Here is a 14,567-nt window from a genome sequence, read left to right on the forward strand (position 1 = left end):
GCCTGTGAAGGGGTTGTAGGTATCCTCGTCGTGTTCTCGTATTTCTTCGGAGACAGCATCCGTCGGCTGCTTGATGATCCTTGTGGAGAAGCACATGGTTGTTGTTGTTTGTAAATATGAGGAGATATTGCAATGTAGATAATATATATTCGCTTTTAATAGGAAATCACTTATGTCCCACAAAGTTTTTGTTAAAATTTGTGTAATTTTGATCAGTGATGTAATGATCGTTTCAATGAAATGTCAAACCTTAGTCTTGATAAGAGCTTTACAAATTCCAAGTATTTGTTTGATTAATTCGTCCAACTTTTATGAAGCTATGCGACTCCAATAGCTTTGAAGAGCCCTCCAAAGACCTTTCGTTGGCACCTACTTACGGACTATCCTTTCAAGTTTATCTTATAAGAATTTGATTGACAGTTGCGGCGACTATTCAATCGTCTTCTTCGCATAGCAGATAAATAACTGCATAGCTTTGAAGAATGTTTGGCATGGTAATTCTGTTGAGACACAAAGTTACTGCCCCAAATACACATTTCTGATGGAATTTCATGCCTCGATTAAACGTTGTCAAAGACGTTTTTGTCCATTATTAATTAATCCAAATTCGAACTAAACTTTCAACTTGGTAGTCTGTAAAGCATCCCGAAACAGTGACTCTACATTCTCCGTGCCTTGCTGTAGGTATTACAGTCGAAATGACAGCATTCTTTGGGACGACGACACAAATTTCTAGCATTGGAATTCGAAAACTTGGAATTAGATTCGTCGATTCAGAATGCCCTCTTACATTCTTCGTCGTTCCAGTCTTTCTTTAATTAATTTTCTTGGACCAGAAGTTGACTTTGTAATGTTTCTTGTTTGAAGGAATGGTTTTGTTTACTTTCCTATCCCCAGGACCATAGATCTGAAGCAGTGCTTAAAGTTACATCAGATGAGGTGACGGTATGGCACAAATATGACCACTTAGAGCAGTAATTTTGACAGAACCCTAGAAAGCATCTCTATTCCTGATATTTTTACACCATTTTTAATGTAAAAAAATCTAAAAAAAAAGAGAGAGAGTGAGTGAGGACCAATATAGTAAATGTTTTACTCTCGACTATCATTAGCCAAAAAGAAATAAATATTTATAAAATGATTTTGCTTCTCTAAGATTTTGTAGAGCATGTAGGCGATCTAAATATGGAAGAACACGAATGGTACGTTTACTTAAACATCGCATTTACAATATCATGGTGATCCAAAGCAGCCTTCATGTGGATTAACATAAGAAAACACATATATACCCGTATACTTTTCCGTCTCGTTTCCAAGGCTTTGTAGGCACTCTCGTCTCGTCTCTAGTATCTAGTATTTAATGATTCTTCCCAATCTCATTTCCGTTTCCAAAAGCTTCTTCTGGTCTCGTCTTCAGTGGCGGATCTAGCCCGGGGCCAGGGGGCCTAGCCCCTCAGTTTTCAGGGTGACGAAAATAATTTGAGCTATTATTTATATATTTTTGAAATTTTGTTGTAAACTCATGATATACTTCTCATAGTCTAGGGTCTGACAGGCCCCCTCAGTTTTTGTCTTCTAGATCCGCCACTGCTCGTCTCGGCTCGTAGTTAAATCCAATTTCCTTATAATTGTAAACACAGAAAACTAGGCAATGTAAAAAGAATAATTTTGATTTTTTTAAAAGATCCTTTCAATGCCAGGGGCGGATTCAGGTTAAACATTTTAGGCGGGCGATACGGTAATTAGAATGTTTTAAGAAGGGGTGGAATTGCTCGCATAAATGTTGAAAAAATCAAGAGCACAAATTCTGTCATTGAATAGGATGATATGGAACTGTTATTTCTTCCGAAGCAGCAGCAACGAAATCTTTGATAGTACAAACATATTTGTTGACTCAATGCCAACGTCATACTTATTTACGTGTGTAAAATATTTTTTTCTACACTCAAATTACAATTTAAATCAGTTATTTTTACCAGTATGCCATACCAGCCGATTTTATAACTTATGGATGCATAACCGGCTCATACCGGCTCACTTCAAGCACTGATCTGAAGACTCTAAGCCACCATCCTATTTGACATAGATTGGAAATGTCCCTTCCATAGTTTTATTATTGCTTCTTCCGTCTATTCCGTTTCCCGTTGTTTCTCCAGTGAACTGTTCTTAAGAGAAGTTGATATTTTTGGATGATTAGTGTGTTTCCGTTTAATATAATAGTTACACCATTTTCTGACTATGTTTTAAGAGTCCCAAGCACTGCTCCGCCTGATCACTGAGCGATTTTTCGCAAAAAATGACTCTCTTCTCTGAAAATAATCACCTGAACACGTGCTCCGACTCTTAGTTAACAGTTTCTCTTCCGTATATTATAGTATTTGGGTGTTATTCACACTATTCAGCTGGTTCACGTGAATCAAAACAATAAGATCACATGTCGCAAATTTACATTCAATTTTGCCCATATTACGACATGGTTGAATAGCACGTACACAACTGTTCGTTGAAGTAAAGAGACAACTACTGACAAGGGTTCATACACACATCACTAGGTGTCGTTGAAACGATTCATAACCAAACAAAGCGTGAAGTTAGTTGTCCATCCATCAGTTATCTGTTTATTGCTAATCAGCTCTCCGCAATAAATTTGTCTCGATGTCAAGAAGACAATGAATTTTCATATCCTTATATGAACATTGTTTATTTTCAAAAACGACCCAATATACATGGTTTTGTACGAACACAGTGTATTTTATTCGAAAACTTCTGAAAAATCAATAGTGTGCCGACTTTTGACAATGAATATATATATATATATATATATATATATACATATATACTGTTTTTGTGTGTGTACTTGGTACTTTATTTCTCGAAAACTACTGGCCGAGTCTGTACTAAATTTGGTGTGCAAATAGCTCATAGCTAGCTAACTAACTAACTAACTAACTAACTAACTAACTAACTAACTAACTAACTAACTCTATGGCCTATGGAACCCGGAGGTTCAATACCGCGTTCACAAAAGCTCTCCACTGACTTCTATCCTTAGCTAACTGCATCCAGTTTCTACTTTGTATTCCAATCTCTGCGAGATCCATTTTAATATTGTCCTCCCATCTGCGCCTAGGTCTTCCTAATGGTCGTTTTCCGATGGGTCTTCCAGTCAAGACTTTGAAAGCGTTTCTCATAGCTCATAGCTAAATGAATAAAATATGCTATATTTAGTTGGTGCCTAGCGTGTGTTTTTGGTGCATGTTGTCCCGGATTTGATTTTTTGTGAGAGAGCATTACAATTTAAACGCATTCAATGGTTCAGATTCGACCTTATACTGTAAGTCCATGTCTCATATATGTAGCTTCATTGCTGAAGAGGGGCGCTGAACTTCAATAATAATAATAATAGTAATAACAAAAATGAAGGAAGTGCAAAACACAAATGGAAAATAATACATGGGATACAAGATTATCATCTAAAATATACAAGTATAATAAGTAACATATGCTAGTACACCATACTTATAAAGAAGCTTTAAAGTATGGGCGCTATGTTATTTCATTAGTTTTGATGTGCACACTTACAGATGACGAGCTGATAAATCTATAGATTGCTTATGAGCAGCTTCAATCAATTCCGGCCAGGTTGCGCTTTTCATACGCTCTTTGATTGGCTTCAATCTTTCAAGTAGCATTCCGCAGCAGATTTGAACACCCTAAAATATTGAAGAAAGAACTGTTACTTCTTCCTACTTATTTTTTGACATAGATGCATGTATTTGTTTGTTGCCATGTGTTGTATTCATATAAATTTATCCACAAAACTTCAGAAAATATGGTTACATGCTGACAGAACTTGATAAACAAAATTGATTTAAAATTATTCGGATAGATTTAGTCTCTATGATTTGTATGTCTTTTCAACCCTAAAAACAAAAATATTGAAATCTCTTAACTCCAAGCTTACGCATGAGCACAAGTATAATCTATTTCTATTTCTTTGTAAAAGCGACCATTAATAACTGGACTTCAATTATTTGGAATACATTTGTTTCTACTTCTCTAAAACATTTCCAGTTAAATTTTGTATAAATACTATATATATATATATATATATATATATATATATATATATATATATATATATATATATATATATATATATATATATATATCGATTTTGATGCAATATGGCACACATTTTCACTGAGGCTCCCCAATCATTCCCACTGCATATACTGCATGAAGCCAAAATCTGTCACGAGTGAGGGAGTAAATTTACCTCTCACCCATTAAAAAAATGTTCAACGAAAACTTTCGTAAAAATTATTTGATTCTGTTACAATATGGTGTATACATATATTCCTTTAGCTTTCTCATATCTCCGTTGCTGAAGGTTCAAACCAGTCAATAATATAATGTAAATCTACACCCTCCTCCGATTTTATGAAAAATATGTCCATTAAAAATAAAAGGTTTGATTTTGGTGCAGTATGGCTTTTATTTTCTCTGAAGGTTCCAAATTATTCCCTTTGCTTGAAGTTTAAATTCGTCAACAATAAGGGAGTAGTGTATTTACTATCTCTCCTCAATTATATATCCCTCTGAACAACATTTAAGAAACTATGTAAAAGACTCAAATGCCCTTATGAAGTAAGTCTTCATGCTATTATTGATGCACTTTCTCAATATGAAGATGAACTGGATAATAAGAAGTATGGTGTTGTGATATTTGACTAAGCAAAACTTAGGGAAGAACTTCAATTTATCATCACTTCATTTAAAATATAGATGGTTTCATAGATTTCGGAGAAGTAACTCCAGTATCACAGAAAAATCAGCTTTCAAACCATGCTTTAATTTTCATGTTTGAAGGGTTGTAGTTATGAAAGTTGAGCAAACCTGTTACTGTTTATGTCAGCAAAAGTGCAACACCAGGAGACACACTTTCAAAAATTCTCATTTAAGTAATTTTGCAACTTGAAGAAGTAGATTTTAAATTTGTTGGCTTCACATATGATGACAACTAAGAAATAAGAAAGCTTGAAAATATTTGGGCATAAGTGGGAAGAATGGAGCCTCGAAGAATTCCATTTTAAGTCTTGCTGATTCTGAGAGAAAACTTTGGGTATTTTAGGAGTTTGTCCACATTTTCAAATGGGTTCGAAATTATTTTCGTGATACAGGGGAGGTTTACTATAACGGAGAGTACTAGCACACATAGAACCTACATCCTTTCAAAAAAAATGCATGCGAGGGAGTTGCATTCCAGATTTTCAGCAAGAACGTAACAAATGGTCTTAAGTTACATCGGAACATTTCTTCAGCGGGATTCGAAGGCAGCGAAAGCGCTGAAAATTTTACAAGGGACTTAAACCAAGTTTTTGATACCTTAAATTCAAGTCGTCTGATGTAAACTCTTTACAAATATTCAAATATATTTATCTCGTTCTCAGATTTGTATTGCTGCGAAATTTCTTGTTTACAAAAATAAATTTGGATTAAAGTGTATAAATTTCAAATGTTGAAAAAAAAAAAGAAAAGAAAAGAAGTTGGGACAAAGATATATATTAAAAGGAGTGTTTCAGAAGTCGTTGTAGCCCTTGATACTCATTCTATTGATGCTCAATAATGAATGCAAATTCAATTAAATCCATCTCTTCTTTTTAGTACATTTTGAACGTTAATATTATTACTGAATTGTCGGAGTTTTCATATATTTGAAAGATTTCACGACAATAAACAATAAGTTGTTTCAGTCATTCTATATAATGATATTGATATTACATGGAGTCATACCTTGCAAACCAATTCACTAGTCATTGATCCTCCCGAAGTAGAACCATTTGGGTTGATCATAGTATTTCCTGGTTTTACGTTTACCATGTGAACATCTATCCCTAATGTATATGCACAAACTTGCACCGCCTTAAAGAAAAGAACATAATTGTTAAACATATATTCAATATATATTATGTCCATCATTTCAGCCATATATACAGATAATTATCGTATTGTAGAGGCAACTTAACAGAATACAACTTATCATATTCATATATTTAGCCTGTAGTATATCATGTACTTGTCGCTGAATTGATGCATATAACAATTGATGCATTGATGCATACAATAACATATATAATTGCACATATTTCAATCATTTCCAGTGAAATAGTGGACTTTTCTTCATTTAGTGCAATACTCAGTTTCATCAGCGACAATGGAGAAGGAAACTACGTCAGACTTATTTCTCTATCATTAACTATAGATATTCAGTAATGTTGAAGTTGGAGGATTGAGTTAGAACAGATTGAACAACATTTATACCACAGGGTACACGTTGTTACCCACAATGGCCATATAATCACTGGCAGTAATTCGCCTCGTGAGAGTAATAACAGAATCAACGGAATACCAGGAAATTGCGACTCCCAGTAGTCCAGAACCGCCGCCATGTGTAAGGATAGAAAGCGGGCAGTCCAGAGTGTAGGTCCTCTTTGGGCTTTTGTCGTACACGAACCTGTGACGTTTTCGGAAACAAGCAGAAATATGGCTCATTGATCCATATTATTCCCATTCAATCATTCGTGAGTCATATTTTAATTCTTGTCTCCATTTTTTTTACACTCTCGCGTTGGCAGCAGTGTCCAGAGATTTTGAAATCGCAACCCGACCACCAATTATGCAACTTTCGTCGTATTGTGATTGTATAGACACGTCGTTCCAGGTGTTCATTTAGTTTTGCAGCAAATTGTGCTGCAGTAGCTCTACGGTTCTTGGTGAAAACCCTCTTCAATGTTCGGTAATCTCTGTTACATAAGCTTAGTTTACGTGATCTCTTATCGTCTTGATACAATTTCTGCAAGCTTTCATTACCTTGAACATCGTTACTGTTGATAAATGTAAGACAATGGCAGTATTCAATGCACTTTCTCGAACTAAATGTGCTTCTATAATTTGTTCTCTTTGAAAATCGGAAATGTTTCCTATTTATCACCACCAACTGTTGCACATTGTACACAAATTCGTACTTCATGAATCCGTATGAATCAGTACTACCAAAATGCAGAACTAGCTCACGATAGTTACAGTGAATAAAATTTCATGTTACTAACCCACAACTGTTGCAGTAGGTATATTTTGATAACTAGATATACATATACGTACCGCAATAATATGTACTTGTAACGCAAATTATTATTACGTTAAGAAACAATCAATCACATATAATTATTAATTTTTCGTCATTAAATCATTTTACTTAGTATCCATTCTGTTGTAGATACAATATGAAAAGTTCAGGAGAAATCAAGTAAATAACATTAAATTCATCCTTCTTTCTGTACAGGGTAATAAAAATATATATCAATAATTTGGTAGCCCATAACCATATCTGATTGCAACAATGATTATTATTTGAAATTTTTAGTTTGACAAAATCGAAAATCATTATTTTCAAACATATTTATTAACACATTTCTCATTTAGAACACCACGAATCAACTTGCTGATTGTCCAAATATAGTTTGATAACGAAATAAAGTGTAATTAATGTTTAAACCAACTTTTGCCTCCACTATTCAAGATTTACTTGACATTAAGTGTTGAGGTAAAAAAAATAATATTAAACATACAAAATCAATACAACATTAACCGTACTTTACCTTAGTGTTGATCCCTTGTCCCATCTCAATTCCTCCGTGAGATATAGAGACGGTCCCATCTTCATGATAGACTGATACTAGAACATTATAGACGAATGGTGCGTAATCTAGTGGGTATTTCATGGGAACAATACTTAAACCATGTTTCTTCCATCTGTTGGCCTGAAATGACATTTAAAAAAAAAAGCATTTATTAATTTGATATGTATCTTTGGGTCAAATGTTGTGAGTAATTTTGTTATTTAAGCTGCATATCATTCTTCTTTGACTCCATAGAACTGACCGATACCGTAAAAGGTGGAACAAAATGTGCGAAGAACTTATTATTACAAGGAAGGAAAGGTGTACTATTATTGAAAATTCTTATGCAACATTCAACTTAAATCCATGAATTAAGCATGTGTCATAATTTTGATGTAGAAAACACGAATTTATTTGGATTTAGATTTGAGTTTAGCGTCTTGTTCAGGAGCGAAGTTATAGGAGTCGTGGACTTACAGCTTAACGTGAGGAGATCCGAACCACATGAGCTCCTGCCGGGAAACGAACCCGGATCTCCTGCGCAAAAGGCGCGTTCACTATCCACATGGTCTCGAGGAGATCCTAACACGAATTTATCATTCATCTCATCTGCTCATCGCCAATCAATCACCTTACATTTAACTCCTAGAACCATAGTAGATATAAGACCTAACATCTAGGACAAAATTCTATGGCAGATAATGTTATATATAATCCTTGGATAAGAACATTTCCCAACTTACATTGGTTATAATTTTAATGGACACAGAACTTATAGATTTTAACTATAAATAACTTATATCTACTAAAACTAAATTTATATTTACAACTACACTAATATTATTCTATTCATTTACAAGTATAAATATATCCATAATTTTCACATCTACTACAAGTGTCAAAACAGAAAGAGCTGTTATGTTCTTCCTTAGTAAGTGTCGCAAATAATTTACAAGTTTTGTAAGAATATTGATCGCGGTCTAATTTTATTATATATGATTTGCTTAGGCATTTGTTATATAAATGAACCATATATATTTTATTTATTTTTTTAATATCTAGTTTTCTTCTATCCTACAGTGACCTCATGGCAAGGTACTTATTTCATCTTTCGAAACATATTTCTTATCATGTACACAACTATAAGCGAGTTTACTAACTTATATACTATATATATATATCGTTCTTATAACTTCTAATTAATCTCCTTATAGTATTGCTTTTGATTTAACAAACAGTCTTTATATTCGTTAAATGCGGGCTCCTCGTACACAATATTTTTCTTAACACCTTTCGTTTTTTTTACAATATTTTTCTCTATCGAACTTTAAAGTCTTTATGTCTTGTATCAATCTGTGGTGCTTTAAGTGAATACATTATTGACTTTAAATAAACAAACTCTTTTATAATTGTATCTTTAACTTCCTCTTTCATTTTACCAAGGATTTTCTTGTTTATTGGAGGCATCTTGTAGTTATTATTTTGAAGATAATCACTTATATCGAAGTAATCAATATAATCCTGTGTATTCATTTTTGTTTGAATATGATAAATATAACTATCTGTGTCTGTATAACATATTTTGTATTTTGTGATATTTTGGTTTCATCTTATTACAATGGAAATTGTACATTAAATATTTTGCTAGATCTAATATGCTCATTTCCAACACACACACACACACACACACACACACACATATATATATATATATATATATATATATATATATAAATAATTTGATCGAGAAATTAGCTTCTCTACTCCTTTGGACAAATTAAATTTTTAGAGTCTTACATCTTTTCCTTATATTTTCCATTGTCTTCCCAAATACCCAGTTGTTCATTAATTTATAGAATCTTTCTCAAAATCATTTTTATTTTTGTTCTCATCTGTGTGTTTAAACCTATATAATTTTTTAACTTTCCGATTCTTCAAATTCTATTGCTCCAAGAATTTTCGTAAGTTTTAATCCAAGTGATAGGCATTGTTTTATGTTTCGATAGTGAATCAGATGTTTTCTTTGCCATAAAGAGTTATTAATAGTTTAGAATGTCTTGAGTCAAGTGGACACATATTTTGAGGAGGTAATGAATAATATTTATGTTTGTCTTGTAATTCTTTTGGATATTCAAGATAAACTTCTAATGGGTAGCAGCTATTACAATTGTCAGAAATATTTGTGAAATCTATTTATTTTATTTCCTTCTCACTTAACCATCTAAATCCTTTATACGTCAGGTGTTGATTCTCCGCCCACCTATTCAGATTGTTTGCGTCTAAGTACGTTAGGTATGATTTTTCTTTATTCTCATTGTAATGTACCATATATTCATTATTTGCTTTTACATATCTTTACGAACATTGACTAATTTCTGCTCTTAAACTTTTCTCTATCATCAAGACCAAACTATAATCTCTTAATAACTATCATTCTATACATGTCATCCTTAACATATCATCCCAAGCTAAGCTCGGAGCTGTTATATACCAAGCAGGGTCAAGACCGTAAGTCTTAAGACATGTTTCTCTAAAGTGTTCAAGCATGTCTGCTAATAACAACACATCTGTCTTTAAATATAAATTATGATATTGTCGAAGCTTTTTAATATTAAGCTTATTCCAAACAGTTTTAACATGTTCGTAACCTTTTTCACTAATATCTGTGTTATTGAGTTTGTTGAAGAATGTTTCTTTTGTAGGTAATCTTCTATTTCTAAACTTACTACAATCATCAACATAATCGTATCAATGAACACCTTTTCTTATTACAAATTTAAATTGTTCTTGATCAGGATATAAAGTGTTATGTATGATCCATTTGTTCTCTTCATAGGTTTGATGATAATTTGCCTAACTAAATGAATCTATGAATTTCAATTTGATAGTTTCAACTTTTTACTGAAGGATATACATTGTTCTTGGTTATCAGGTTATGTTTCCTTTATAACAGCCAAGCTCTTTAATAAAAAGTGAGAATCATATCCAGTTATGTATAGTCACTGGTACAAACTTACGCACTTCAACTTTTAAATTATAATTATTATATAATGCAGCCATAAATTCTCCACTTAAATAGTCACGATTTTAACTTTGTGATTTTTTGAAGTATATTTATGCTTCACAGTAAGTGCAGTATTCAGATTTGTTAAATTCTTTTTTCTGTTTAAGAGTTAAAGGTAATTCATTATCTTGTATATATATGTTTGACTTCATTCTTTAATATTCTTACGAATCTCTTAGCCGCATCTTTATATCTATATACAAATGGATTTATTTTAGTTCCATCACTTTTTACAATAGAATAACAGAATCCGGATGGCTTATTCTGTTGATATTTTTTGTGTATGATTAGTTTTCTGGATAATACTCTTTATAGCCAATAATCTTATGCAAAAAAACATTCAAAATCAGCATAAGTCACAAATGACATTTTCATTGTATATTGATATTTCTCAAATTTAACATATGTATTTTCTTTGGTATTTCTATTTTAACAGCTTCGTGAGTAGAACAATGTTTTTCATGTTTATTTAATGCATTCTGCGAGTAAAATTATAACAAACATCTATCACATAAATATTGTCGAGCTCTCCACTTAGTTAATTGAAAACAAACCAGTCTAAATCAACGATAATGAGTTTTATTGTCTTCTTTTACATGTAATAAATTTAAGTGGTTCTCTTTTTTGTGTATGATATAAAATGCACATCATATATTTTCTGTCGTATGTGTAAACGTTAATGAATATATTGACTCTTCTTTCAATTTTTGAAACATCACTTAGTTTTACAGGAAAATGAATATTTTTAAAAATTTTTCTTTTGTTTTCCAACTCTTTATGTCTTTTTGTAACTTTCATTATAATATTCTGAAGGGTATAAAGCTGTTCATAGTGTGTGTAAGAAGCATGTTTCATCTTTGTTTTGTACATTAATAGCAGCTTTTTTTCTTTATAATTTGATATGGTAGTTGTATGTATGATGATCCTTAATATGGTTCATATTTATGCATTCTAAGTGCTAATTTAAAAACTTAATATTCATAAGAGCCCAACCAGAACCTCTAGCTTTGAACTCATCTATTCTTGTTCTTAATCTTTCTTTAGCATTAGTTATGAATTATTTTAAATTTGCTGATTGATGAATTCTTTGTTTTTAGTGTTAAAGTAAAAGTTTTGAATATCTTTTCCTTTGTTATATGGACAGTTTATTTAAAGATTAGCTTTTAAAGAACCATGTTCCTTTAAGCTGATTTTCATTCTGTTTATTAAAGCTTTTGATGCTGAAATAATATAATGCTCTACAGGATCATGTACTTTATAACCTATCTTACATCTCCATGTTTCTAATCTTGATTTAAAGGCTGAATCTTGAAGTTCTATATCGATTAGTAATGTTTTGATTTTTAATTTCGGTTCTTCTAATACATCTTGTTTGAATGGGAATATGTTTCTAAGTTACGATCTGCTCTGCTCATCTTCAAGTTGTTTAATAAGGTTAGTAAGTACTGCTTTTCTTAATCGGAAATAACCTTTTATCCCTTTCTTTTTGCTTTGCTTTTTAATTCAATTACAGTATATTTACTTCAATGTTTCATGTTATCCGAAAATTTGTGCAGTAAAATTTCTAGATGATTACAATAAAATCATCTGAATTGATCCCATCGTCTTTTTGAAAGGAAACTTAAGCATAACTAATGAGTATTCACTTTCAAAATACACATGCCATTAAATAAATATTACATTGAATCTGTGTATTGATTATTTGCAGGTATAACCAACGTAATAACTAAAACTTGATATTATTAGTTCACACTGAAAACTTTTTATGTTGAGATGTTGAAATTTGTTTTAAACGCCTAATTATATAGAAAAGTAACAAAATTCTTGCTTTTATATATTTTAAGATTAGAAATCTGGTTTTTAAGAGCATAAATACCATAAATAGTTTTTCTCTTTTATAACTTCTGGATATTTTGTAATTGGAATATCTTGTTTACCAGTTGAATATAAGTGTTTTAAATTTTCCTGCTTGTTCTAATCATATAGTTCTTCTAAAAATATAATTTCTGAATTTTTGTTAGCTTCCCAAATTAAGATATAAAAAGTCGAAAATCATAATTTTGGAAAAAGAACCGTTCACTTTTGTTTTCCCATAAAAGTAGACTTCAAAATTCATGCGTAAGCTATCTAGAACCATGTAAAGCAAGTATGTTAATATTAGAATTGACTTTTCTTTCTTCAAAGTGAAATAGTGGTTCGAAAATTGAAATTTTGGACTTTCAATGTTCAAATTTAGAACTAAATTTAAGATCTTAATATACAAGATGAGAAAGTTATGTATAATATAAACCGTAGGTTTATTGCATTTTTGTGTAGGGTACACTGGTTTTTGTTTATGTTTCTCAGTCAAGTAGGTTCTAAGATATTAAAAACCGTGAATATGAAAAAAAAACGCAAAAATGCACGTAGCATATTAAAATCAAATGGCAGGAGATACAAAAAGAATTGAATTACATAAAAATGTTTTTGAATTCTTTATATATGCAAGTTTCAATATTAAACAAACTTTGTAAATTACAAATGGTCATGAAACTTTTATATTCAAGATTGGAAAATTCGATATGGAATGACCTCTTAGTGGAGCACACAGATATTTTGCTAGTTTCATTATATGAAAGAAAAATATAAGATTCATCTGAATTTGCATTTATCTTCCGTAGTTTTTTCTGTGCAGGATTTTAAAGAACTAGCATTAAAGACAGCTCAGAAAAGTCTGTATGCAAATTTCTCTTTGTTGCCATCGTTCAAATAATTTCTGAGATTGTAAAGCGGAGTAAGTTCATTGTTATACTAGTTTGAAGTTATTTACGGTCAGTTCTTAAATAATTTTAATACCAGAAGTAGCTATAATGCTTTTAGAGTTCTGAAATTACACACATTCGTTATCATTGAAATCAATTATGTATATAATTGAGAAAAATATATTCATATTTATGATTCATTTTAATAATTATATCACAACTTACACTGTACCTTATTAAATGCAGCAACTTGCTTCTTTCGTTCTATGTATTCTGCTGATTTCAGTAGATCCTCAATCATTTTAGGAAGTGGATTTTCTGTAAATCCTTTTGGGATAGTATTAAGTGACATATTTACTAGACGAACATCCAAAGGATCCTTATTGCAAGCTTTTGCAATGTGTTCCATTATATACTCAATTGCAGCTATACCTTCAGTAGTTCCTGAGGAATTTCAAAATAACTGATAAACTAAACCAAATAAATATACTTCAGCCCTAATATATTTAATGAGATACATTAAAATAAGACTGAGGAGAAAACAAGTGTCAGAGAAGCAAAGATAATTGATTATGTTGCGCAGATTTGGAAAAAAAAATCTTTTGGCACGTTAAGTCAGATTCTATGTTTGTTGATAATTTTCATTAAACAATTTTGAAACAACAACAATATGAAGAACAATATTTCTTTATAAGATATTATACTTCTAAAGAATATTATTAGATGTTATATATATCTGAATATTGTGCTCCATGAAGAAATATATTACGTCTTATTTGTCCTCGGCTACATTGTGAATTGATTTATACATAATATGGTAGCAGAAGACTAAACAAATAATTTTGACGTTTATACAACTTATATCTTGAAACTTTATAGAATATATTTTACTAATCAGAAACTATTATTTTGCTAATACAAACTAAATTTTCTTTTTATCTTTCTGAAAATTACTTTTCTTTTGGAATTTATGGTAGAAATATGATGAATACGTATTTACAATTGAATTTCATTAAATTTAAACAAAAATAGTTGTAGACTACAAAAGTGAAGACTATATTAACACGTAATCTATTTAAA

General features: G+C 31.2%; 1 protein-coding gene across 2 annotated transcripts in view; it reads right to left on the minus strand.

The window, feature by feature from the left end:
• Positions 1 to 14,567, minus strand: part of LOC145688265 (uncharacterized) — a 249,611-nt gene that overhangs the window by 21,867 nt on the left and 213,177 nt on the right. For both annotated transcript variants that reach the window (XM_081762246.1, XM_081762247.1), the window contains exons 19-22: positions 13,720 to 13,931; positions 7,662 to 7,823; positions 5,797 to 5,925; positions 3,583 to 3,713 (exon numbers count right to left, since the gene is read on the minus strand). In XM_081762246.1, the coding sequence (XP_081618372.1) occupies positions 3,583 to 3,713; positions 5,797 to 5,925; positions 7,662 to 7,823; positions 13,720 to 13,931 (634 nt within the window). The remainder of the gene's footprint in view (positions 1 to 3,582; positions 3,714 to 5,796; positions 5,926 to 7,661; positions 7,824 to 13,719; positions 13,932 to 14,567) is intronic.

The sequence above is a fragment of the Thermobia domestica genome, chromosome 6 (genome assembly GCF_964235325.1).
Source record: "Thermobia domestica chromosome 6, izTheDome1.hap1.1, whole genome shotgun sequence".
Classification (NCBI taxonomy): Eukaryota; Metazoa; Arthropoda; class Insecta; order Zygentoma; family Lepismatidae; genus Thermobia; species Thermobia domestica.